This window comes from Pygoscelis adeliae, unplaced genomic scaffold (assembly GCF_000699105.1).
Source record: "Pygoscelis adeliae isolate BGI_AS28 unplaced genomic scaffold, ASM69910v1 Scaffold99, whole genome shotgun sequence".
Taxonomy (NCBI): domain Eukaryota; kingdom Metazoa; phylum Chordata; class Aves; order Sphenisciformes; family Spheniscidae; genus Pygoscelis; species Pygoscelis adeliae.
In genome coordinates this window covers 1,498,580-1,509,991 of record NW_008825493.1, presented here as the reverse complement: position 1 = coordinate 1,509,991, position 11,412 = coordinate 1,498,580, and the positions used below count along the sequence as shown (strand labels likewise).

The following is an 11,412-nucleotide window of genomic DNA, read 5'->3' as shown; positions in this document are numbered from 1 at the left end:
GATCTAGTTGAAGATGTCCCTGCCCACAGCAGGGGGGTTGGACTAGATGACCTTTAGAGGTCCCTTCCAACCCAAACTATTCTATGATTCTATGATTTGATGCATTTGCTGAACAGCAAAATTAACAGAAAATGTATTTTCCCTGTTTCTTCAAGGACTGTTATTGTTGAATGGTGAAAGGGGGAGGGATATAAAAGAGGCATGGTAGCAAAACTAAAATCAAAACAAAAAATTGGGGTTTAAAACAATGATAAAAGTTTAAAATGTAACATAGTTATAATTTAAAAAGGAAACTTTTTTTCTGGTTTTGCAGAGGTCAGTGTGGATACTTCAACTCGTTTTTTTCAATGATGAGAAAAGTTTAGGTGTTAGAGACTATGCTCGTAGTTAGCCACTTGGCTTTAATCCCCTTCTCCATCAGAAACTGTTACACTGAAGGACGCGTTTAGATCCAGTTTCATTTGTCTTGCATCTGGTGTGCGCTCCGGGTATGCATATCTGTTTTCACGGACTGTAAGTGAAGTAGAATTAATTTGTTCATGTTCTCTGATATTCAGAGGGACTGTCTGCCCTTTGGAGCAACTCCTCATGGGGTTGTTATGAAGGTAAGTGTATTCTGAAGTGCTCACATAGGTCCAGTTCTTAGATGCAACCTAGATTCCAGTAGCGATGTAGAAGACCTTGGTTAATGGAGTATCAGGGGAATGGAATGGTAAAGCATGCAATCTCACTGAAGATTCAGTGGGAGGAAGATGAAACTTTTGTCTGCATAAATACTGTCAGATGTAGAGTTTCTCAAGACATTTTTCTTAGGACTTTTTTTGCAGAGCTAGTTTCACTAGAATTCTTTGTTTAATTTGTCAAAATACAGAATTATAGCGATTATATAGCATGCTTAATGGTATGCTGTAGACTTAAAACTTCAGTCTAAACTTAAGACTGTGGAGATGATGAAAAGGTTATAATTTTCATTTAGCTTACATTCAAAGCCAGGTCTGGGTATAGGTTGACTGTATTACTTTTGGCAACTCATCTGTCACTTTTTTCCCCCTCTATGCAGCATTTGCAAAACAATATGCTGATGTCATTTTCCTTACTGACTCCACTGAGAACATGAGGCCTTCAACCTTTGGGAAAGTAAAACATTTCATTTCCCAAATAGTCAGACAGCTAGATGTTGGGCTTAACAAGTATAGGATTGGCCTAGCCTAGTTTAGTGGCATAGGACAGGTGGAGTTTTTACTGAACACACATGAAAATAAAGAAGAGGTGCTTGACCACATCCAGCAGAGCATTGCATTCACTGGAGGCTCATCAAAGTCTGGAAGTGCCATAGAGTTTTTGCAGGAAACCTTTTTCATGGATGGTGCTGGAAGCTGGCTCAGCAAAGGCACTCCACAGGCTGTAGTGGTCATCACACCCTCTGAATCCAGAGACAATATCATGGAGGCAGCCTGGATGTTAGAAGAGGTGGGGGTAAAAGTTGTCTCAGTTGATGCTGGATACTTCGAGGAAGAAGAAAAGGTGAGAGCATCCTCTAGCATGACTTCCCAGACTTATGAAGGGGAGAGCATTGACCTTCTCCAGCAAAATATTGTCAGTGATATGGAAGCCTCACTTCAGAAGCTTTATGACCTTGATCCAATCAAGTGGGCCAGCAGGTACAATGTATCACCAGAGTGAAAACAGCAGCCCAAGTAGCTTCTAACTTGCTAGTAATCCAGGGCAACTTCTCGGGTGGCTGTGAGGGAAGAACAGAGTGCAAATGGCTGGCAGTTCTGCTTTTACAGAGGTGCTATATTGACAAAATATTTACCACCTTTGTCAGGGTGGTGACAATACTTGCCTATGCACAGTTTGTTGTAATTACCTGTATTAACTAAGGGGAACAGGGCAGTGGTTTAGAGGGGTTGGCTGCAGTGGAATTGCCTGTTTGACTGACAGGACAATTTTGCTTAAATTTTGTTTGTAGAAAATTGCCATAGGAGAGTTTGTATTTAACCACAAAATAACTTCCCTAATATCCTTGGGTGTCCTGATTAGCAGTCACTCTGCAGGAGAGTGAGAAAAGCATTTGTCTTGCAGACTTTCCTGTGGTGTGGGTAAGGGGCTGGTTAAGGTATAGTGTTTATTTCACGGATTTCTTTTACTGTGAAAATCAATATATAAATATCTGCTCTTCAGCACTGATAGGGATTTAGATTTCATGTTTTATTGTAGCACCATCTTGCATATTACCTTGAGATGATCCTTTTTGTAACAACCTATTCTGATTGTCCCACCAATTATCCCATGGTGTGACCTACATTAATCTTATCTTCCTTTTGTTTACTTTGCTGTTAGTGTGTTCCAGTGCAACTGTTGCAGATGTTGTTTCTTGTGGATGAATCCAGCAAAATTAGGTCAAAAAACTTCCAGCTGATAAGGGCCTTTCTGTTAAAAATTGTTAATGCCCTAGATATTGGTCCGAGTAATGTAAGAGTTGGGCTAGTGCTGTACAGTAATGAACTGAGGCTAGAGTTCACCCTGGACACATTCAAGGATAAATTGGAAAACCTGAACTGCTTGAAGAACTTACCATATCAAGGAGGGCAAACATACACTGGAGCAGCCATAGAATCATAGAATCGTTAACGTTGGAAAAGACCTCTAAGATCATCGAGTCCAACCATCAACCCAACACCACCATGCCCACTAAACCATGTCCCTAAGCACCTCATCTACATGTCTTTTAAATACCTCCAGGGATGGTGACTCAACTACTTCCCTGGGCGGCCTGTTCCAATGTTTAACCACTCTTTCAGTAAAGAAATTTTTCCTCATGTCCAAAATGCCATTGAATTCCTGAGGAAGAAGGTTTTTACTCAAGAAGCAGGCAGCAGGAAAAAACAAGGAGCGCAGCAAATTGCTGTGGTTATCACCAATGGCCAGTCCTTGGATGATTATACTGAAGCAGCATCTAAACTAAGACATAAAGGTATTACTGTCTATGCTGTGGGCATCCAGAATACCAGAGAGTAGCAATCTTGATAAAATTGCAACTTATTCCCCAAGGAAACATGTCACCACCCTGAATTTTTTTCTACAGCTGTCAAATATTGGATGGAAAATAAAGAAACAGCTTTGTAATGAGATTGTGAAAAAAACGTTTGTAGTCCCATTACAGTTGCGAAGTATGAAAAAAGGTAAGAAGTACATAGATAATTGTCGTTTCAGAGCTGCCAGGCTTGCTGTTGGTATGTGCACCATCTGCACTTAATGCAAGAGGAGATGAACATTCAGAAAGGTTTTAGTGAAGTTTATGAAGTTCTGGTGGTGATTGACCCAAATATCATCAAGGTAAGAGCTCACCTGCTTAGAACCAGGTCTGGGGTCAGGCTCAGGTGTCAGAGGTCACTGTCAGGGGTCAAGCTTAGGGGTTGGGGTCAGGGGGTGGGGGGTCACAGTCAGGGGTCGGAGTTAGGAGTTAGGGCCAGGCTTAGGGGTTAGGGGTCCAATAGCCCCTATGTAGTGCATGGATCATCTGGTGTTACAGGCCTGCAGTTCAAAAATGTGCAGTGCCTCATAGAAGCAGTAGTTAATGACTCAGTGATTGGCGTGTATAAATTTCAAGTTTCAACTCTACTCTGGGTCTCAGAGTAGAGAAGCAGTACTCAACTTGAAGCCTCTGCCAGGTCAGCCCTTCACAGCAAGAGCTTTGAGCTTTGCCAGGCAGAGATTTGGTGTGAACTAGGGTGGGCGTGCATCTTTCCTTGCTGTCACCAGGATCCCTATTCCTGAAGAACCAACAGCACCATTGGATAGAGCCAACCTTCCCATGGCCATAAAAGCTTTGAAGGGAGGTGAAATCAACTTAACTGCTGTTGGAGTGAACAAAGCAAGCAGAGCAGAACTTGAAGAGATTGCTGAAGGTGAAGAAAGATTACTCTGCACAAAGCTATGATGCATTGCCAATAAAAAGGTTAGGGAACTCTGCTTCTGCAATGAAAATGACTGGCAGGAATTCCTTCCACTTCAGGGGTACCAACATGCTGTCTTTCTCCACAGCAGTCATGCAGTTCAAGTGTTGTTCTTCCTCACAGTGGCCCTTCAGGTAGCAAGAGGTTGAGTGTGGTGAGTGGGGCAGTTAATCTGACTTACTGGTAGATAAAGTCTGTCCTCCCTCAGCTGAGGGTTTGTCTTTGGTTACAAGCCCTGTGTTGTTATGACTCTCTCAGCTGGTGATACATAAAGATCTGTGGCTTTTTCTGCAAGTTAATAGTGGAAAAGGATGGATTTTATCTATGCATAGAAAGTCTCTGTGTTGAAGTGGGATAGATGGCCCTTGCATGGGCCATCTATGGGTTGGCCTTGCATGGCCTTGCTGTGAACAGCTTCTATGACTAAAGGTTTACACTGCAGAGAACAAGAAAAAGATTAAACACTGACAAGGTTATGTTCCTCACTAATTGGGTGGGTGGGGGTTTCTGTTTGTTTGTTTTCCCCTCTGCTTTTTCCCTAAGTTTGCAGCAGTCAAGTGGCAGATCTGGTATTCCTGATAGATGGATCAGAAAGCATATCAAAAAGTAACTTTTCTGTCATGACACCTTCATGTTGGAAGTTATATCAAAAAGTAACTTTTCTGTCATGACACCTTCATGTTGGAAGTTGTGGACAGCTTTGTTACTTCTAGGGACAAAGTACATGTTGGAGTAGTCCAGTACAGCCAAGAGCCCCAGAAAGAATTTTCTCTTAATGAGTTCTATACTGACCATGATAAAAGAACAAATCAACAGAATCGAGCAATTGCAGTCCTCTATATTCACTGGCAAATGGCTGAGGCTTGTCCAGAGCCTTTTTCAGCCTGCCAATGGAGGCTGCAAGAGCCAAGGAGTCTCACAGAACCTTGTAGTGATTACAGGCAGGTACTCTGCTGACAGGGTGGAGGATGCAGCAATGGTTTTGAGAAGCGATGGGATCCATGTCTTTGCAGTTGGCATAGGGATTATAAACTCCTTTGAGCTGCTTTTAATAGCTGATGATGCAAGGAGTGTTCACAGTGGAAAACTTTGATGCACTGGAAACCATTGAGAGGAGTATTGTCAATGAGGTCTGTGAATCTGAAGATCTTCCTAGCCAGGGTAAGTAACATAAACGTTTTGTTGGGTGTATAATGGCGAATATCCACATGGCTACATGCGGTCCCTGATAAAAGTACCTGAGCTAGCTGGACACCAATGCAACTGTTTTACTGAAGATTACTGCTCAGGTTACTCAGTCTTGCAACTTTCTAGACTTGCACCTTGCTTCAGTCAAGAACCATTACACTCTTTGCTATGATAAATAGCTTCTGAGGTGAGACAGTGCTTCACATCTAGCATTTGTATTCATAGCTCCTCAGTGTCTGAAAGGAGCCAGAGCAGATATGCCCAAGGTATCCTAATCAAAAGAGAGAAACAGACAATTCAGTGATATTTAAAAAAGAGCCTTCCAAAAACCTAGCTTTGTCATCTACAGCTGACCATACTGCTTCAATGGGACTGTCAGCAGCGACTGTTGACAAAACTTAAGTCTCACAGAGGCACTATGGAGAAGGGGTGTGGGAAAATCCACCCTTGGATATGTGGGAGGTATTGGCAAGGTGTGAGCAGCAAATCCATAGTAATGCTGAGATGCTACCCAAAAGCTTGTGCTATATAAGAAACAGAAGGTGGTATCTCTTACTACATCTTCTCGGTGGTAGTAGTAGTGGCAACAGTAGCTTGGATGCCATACAGCCTGAGAGGCTCTGAACCCTGAAGAAAATAAAGGTTCAGTATTGCCTTTGATTAATGTAGCAACTTTTATCAGATGTCAGATGCTGTTTTTGTATCTGAGTTTATTCCGACTTAGAGCACCAAGCAGTATCAGTCACCTTGTAAGGTGGGAAGACTGAGGCAGAAAACATACACAATTGCTCTTTAAAATTCCATATTCATGCCAGTTATGTAGTAAGATAATACTGTAGATGTGTTTAAGTTGCAAAAGAAGAATGTAGTGAATGACAAATCAAAAAGCTGAGCTCTTCCGCCACTGAACGTGATGGGGACCTCCTGTGGTGTAAGTGGATGGCATTGATTGGGGATAGCAGGAAGAGACAGTGCTGGAGAAGTTCTCTCTGTGCCCATCCTTACAGGGACTGTGACTGTCCTTTAAAACTCCTTGTTGTCTTCTCTGTGTTTTCACCATATAGGTGATGTTTTACTTGTGTTGGATACATGCTTTTTGTTCTCTTTGTTATGCCATAAAACTGATCCTACCCAGCTCTCCAGATTTCATTCCCTTAGTGACCAGAAACTTCTGTGAGAAAGAAACACTGGGGTGACCACACTGCTTGTCTGAGAGTTTTTGTAACAACAGCTGAACAAATAGGTAACTTTGCCTCTCCTGCACCCTGGGCTCCTGAGACCTTAAACACAGCAAAACTGGCTGGTGTTTGCCAGGGTGTTGGGGGCCAAAATGAAGAGCTGAGCCTTCTCTCCTAAAGCCAGAAGCTACTCTCTGTGTGAATTATATCTGCTCAGGTGGTTTTCAGAGAGGAGGACAGCTGGGCCTGTTTCAGTATGAGCTCTGCACCCTCACTCCCTGTTTTTCCCATCAAAAGCTGAGCAAACCTCCAGCTGAAAAGGCATCCACCGGCTCCTGAAAGCAGAGAGAGAGAGGGCTGCTGTGGAGGGGGGGTGCACTGCCATGGAACAGCATCACCGTGGCTGATGCAGTAGCACCTCCTGGTGTTTCATGGCCAGAGAACAGGGAGATTTAATGGGAGATGCAGCAGTAAACTTGATATATATATATATACAGGCACGCTTGTCTAGAGAGAGAGGAGTTAAGGAAAGCATATTGGCTTTGATCTCACTGATGCATGTTTTTATTGTTAAATTCTGCATAAAATTGTCTCATAAACAAAGATCAACTTCCTGTGAAGCCTGTTTTGTCTTGTCCTGTCATCTGTTTTCTTATTTTTGCTGACCTTCTTTCCTGTAATAAATCTATTAGTTCCTCTTTCTCCAGTCACCTTCTCTTAAACAGCCAGATTTTTCAAATTTAAAAAACTGCATTCAAGGTACAGAAAGTCAACAGGGGGAAAAGATACCTTTGCATCAGTAAGACAGGGCAGTTTGAAAATGTGGATGTGTGTGGGAGAACAGGTGATTAGAAAAAGAGGTTAGGTACACAGAGGTGTTTACTCCTGCAAATAAATACAGATTATCAACAGAGTATGGAGTATCTACCAGAAGCTGTTTTACACATTCTCAAGAACAACACAGTAGCACAAAACTGAATGCTTTACTGCTGTTTTGGTATTATTGTTGGTATGCTAGGGAGTTGGCAGGGTATGTTTTAAGAGCTAGGCAGTGTGGCTGACCAATTGTCAGGGCTAAACTGCCAAGCCCATGGTTGCCCTTCGCACTCCCTCCAAATTATGTGGTTAAGAAGACCCGGATCTCAGAAAAATCTCGTTGTGAAAACATACTACATACTGTGTGTGTACTGGACATGAACACATACTGGAAGAAATATCCAATAAATTTTATGTTCATGGAAATGTTTACTCAGAAACATCCCTCACAATTAGAAAAATGCTGTTCCCTGAACTGATGACGGCCTTCGCATCACAAGTGTTCTGTGAATCTTGAAATCAGATGTGCAGCCTCACAACCTGGCTAAGGGGCGTGACTGAGGGGTGTGTGTGTAGACATATATGTGTGTATAGATATATTTAACTGTTTAAGAGAAATTTTTTCTTGTGGACTAAACAGAAAAGCTGTATAGATTTCTTATGTTGCTCTGAGGCCTGAATGTCAGATTTTTTAGCCATGAAAACTTATTCAACATGACCTTTTACATTTAAAGATTTTCATGCTGCATGCAAATCATACCCTCTAGGGGGCAGTTTGCACCGCAAGTGAAAATACTGAAACATAATGATGGCTGCTCTGAGATGAAATTATTTCTGGATTTGTTTGGTTAAAGAGCTGAACACATTGATCTTTTTCACAAGTGAGGGAAACTCCAGAAAACTGTAATGAAACTTATATGGAATAACGGTCTATAGGAACTAGTCCAAACTAGCAAACTTGGAAAACAACCTTGTGTTTGATAAGTGTTTCAGAGTCAATGGGTGAAGAAGGAACAAAATTAGGGAGAGTGCTGTTTTACAGATAAAATTGCATGCCTCTGACTTCCTTGCAGAGGTACAACAATGGATGATAACGCATCCAGGGGCACAGAATAAAATTCAGCATGACACATGAAGAATCAAGGTACGAAAGAAATAAGCCAAGTGGTTTAGCTGCTTGATGAGGGCAAGATAATTGGAGAGGGGGGAGGAATTAACCACATAGCAGTATTTGCTGTTATTATCAGGAGCTGTGCAAGCAATTCCATAACTAAGGTAGTCCTCACTTTACAGCAGCTGTTATTCACAGTGGATATATGACATTGCATGTAGGCAATGGTGCCTCTTTCTCTCACGTTTGTTTCTTTGGCCTGTTGTTCTACATTTGTATGTATCATCTGGTCTTGTGACAAAGTGATGAAGCACAGTCAGCCATAAAGCTTCCCATTGCAATTGGAATATGTGTTGCACATTCTCAGTTGGTAGCAAAGCTCATGGAAACATTTGCAAGATTATGCCCTTTGAGGACATTTGACAGCTGGAGAACAGTGACCTGTTTTGCAGTTTGGGTATGTACATATGTCCAGTAATGTAGTCCTTAGTATCTGCAAGTTCACATAGCCTTACTGAAACTGGTGGGCTGATGGTTTTTTATATTTATGGAAAACCTGTCTCACTGATTCTGACTTCTGGTTTTAAATGTACCATATTCAATTTTATTCCACTCCCATGATTCTGACAAAAGACAAGATCACAAATAGTGTATGTTTATAATTTCCTGTTTCTTCTACTTTTTTCAGATTGCGACATAGATCTTTCTACAGCAATTGATACTTCAAGGCGCATGCAGCCAGCATCCACAGTGCTTCTGAAACAGAAATTGCAAGCATTCCTCCCCAAGCTTTTACTCCAGATGAAATCGCTGCCAAATACCAGCTGTAATGCTGGCTCTCCAGTCAACATTAGATTCAAGTTCCAAGTATTGGCACAGACCAAACAATTCATCTTTGACTCTGATTTTGAAGACTATAATGAAGAGATCATCCGGAAGTTCTTAGATGCACAGACCACCGTGGACACCTACCTGAATGCAGACTTCTTACAGGCATTTGAGGAGAAGTTCTTTAGTGTGACCTCTGCTAAAGTTAAGGTAACTTAATGGTGTGAACATATATTTTGGAAAAATTATGCAGTTTGATGTTTACAGACTCTGATGCAGAGTACTCCAGGGAGACAAAAAGGTGGTTCAGGAATTGGTGAATCCAATAAACAGAATCACAGAATGGTTGAGGTTGGAAGGAACCTCTGGAGGTCGCCTTGTCCAACCCCCCTGCTCAAGGAGGGTTAACTAGAGCAGGCTGCCCAGGACCACGTCCAGACAGCTTTTGAGTATCTCCAAGAATGGAAACTCCACAACCTCTCTAGGCAACCTGTGCCAGTGCTCAGTCACCTTCATGGTAAAAAAGTGTTTCCTTATGTTTATATAGAACCTCCTGTTCTTTCATGTGCCCTAATATAACTGCATATATCAGTTCCGATTCCCTAAGCACTCCTGCAGCGAGATGGTACCCAGAACATTTGGGTTAATACATATGATCATGAGTATTCATACAGAAAACCTTCTTATATCTACCATGGAATGTCTTTGTACATTGAGTAGTGGAAACAGTTCTCTTTCAGAAACTCTAAATCCTGATCCTGAATCTCTGTCCAGAATAATGACAGCTCTAAGCAGAAGTCACAGAAAACACCGTCCAAGGAATTTGTTTACAGAAGTTTATTTGTGTAGTTAACTTGTCAAATAATTTCAAATAACAAAGCTGAGTTCTTCTCATGGATAACTGATGCTCAAGAAAATCTGCATAGACGCTGCAGTTAATTCATCTGTCTTGAACTGAGGTGAAGGGAGAAGCATAAGGCTTGATCTAATATCCTCTGAAGTGAATGGGGAATCTTTCCACTTAGGTGAAAGTAAGTTAGATCTCATTGGAGTGTTTCAGAGTCATTGCCCTGACAGTTTATTCTTAAGGCACTGACTCAGTAAAGCACTGAGCATGTCCTGTAGTAGCTATTTGAATATTATCACTTACTAAGATCTCCATGCAGGAAGACCTTCCTTCTGAGGAAGGACAGGTTAGCCCTTGCAAAATACATAAGGGGTTTCCTCTGTGAACCTTATTTTAACTTTTATAAGATGTTACTTTTAGTCTGATGTGGAGTGGGAAAGCCATATTGTTATGAATTCCCCTGCTTTCAGATGAAAGTTGGCATTCTGTTTTTTTACAGCATTTGCATAGGTATGGCTTACCAGTTTAGGTTGTAATTTGGTGCATATTTAATACTATTTTTTTCCAAAGTTTTCTTAAAATGTCATTTTGTTCTGAACAGTGAACATGACCACATACAATTTTGCTTCTTTTGGGCCTCAGTAGAGAGAAGTTGTTTGACATACAAGTAAAAGCAGTGCTTTTTTTCTCCTAATTGCCAATTCTGTTAGATCCCTGTTGAAGATTAAAGTTAAGCAAGGCTTGTTTCTGCTTATGCATTATTACTAGAAATAAATATGCTGCATATCTCAGCACTTTACCAGTGGATTAATATTCCTTTCTGATACTGTTTATGTGCAAATTGAAAGTACAAGACTTCAGAATGCACATGAAATCACAATTTAATCTCCCTAGGATCCTGAGCAATAACATGCTTGTTCTGTAAAGATTATTAATTATAAACCTCATCAGGGATAGGGATTCTCTGTTGTTTGCATTTCTTCTTTTCTTTATTATTTGTTTGTTTTTCAGCAAAAGAGTTGGACCTAATTCCAGCATTTTTGACAAAGCAAGACTCAGATGTGTTCCAACAAGAGCTTTATGTAAATGAAAGCTTTGTAAACGTATATAATGCCCACGCTAACACCCCACATTCCCCTCCCCCGCCCCCCGTTTTTAAAATTAAAAGATCGCAAAAAAAAAAACCATCAGGCCCAGGCCTGTAGTGTTGTTTCTAACAATCTGTGATGTGTTTACCCATCCATGGTCCAGGTCTCTACTGTATCACACTCTGCTCGAGCAAATGTAGAATCAGTACCAGTGCCTCCATATTGGATGTTTGGGAACTTTCCACGACCAGAGTAACTCTGCCTGCTCTTAGATTCTGGTCTCCTTGCTGCTTTAGCACAGAAGTGGGATGTTTGCTGTGGCAGTCACTTCATTTGCCTTTGTCATCTGTGGAAAAATTCACCTTAACAGAAGTAATTCTCTAGAGTTTGCATTGGT

General features: G+C 41.3%; 1 protein-coding gene across 1 annotated transcript in view; it reads left to right on the top strand.

Annotated features, from left to right (window-relative positions):
• COL6A6 (collagen, type VI, alpha 6) overlaps positions 1–11,412 on the top strand; it is a 52,159-nt gene that overhangs the window by 3,483 nt on the left and 37,264 nt on the right. Inside the window, 14 exon segments of the mRNA XM_009331266.1 lie at positions 1,061–1,657; positions 2,344–2,371; positions 2,373–2,609; positions 2,832–3,011; positions 3,013–3,185; positions 3,266–3,339; positions 3,490–3,597; positions 3,638–3,921; positions 3,923–4,020; positions 4,503–4,583; positions 4,630–4,750; positions 4,752–5,027; positions 5,029–5,120; positions 8,941–9,290. Of these exon segments, the coding sequence (XP_009329541.1) occupies positions 1,061–1,657; positions 2,344–2,371; positions 2,373–2,609; positions 2,832–3,011; positions 3,013–3,185; positions 3,266–3,339; positions 3,490–3,597; positions 3,638–3,921; positions 3,923–4,020; positions 4,503–4,583; positions 4,630–4,750; positions 4,752–5,027; positions 5,029–5,120; positions 8,941–9,290 (2,699 nt within the window).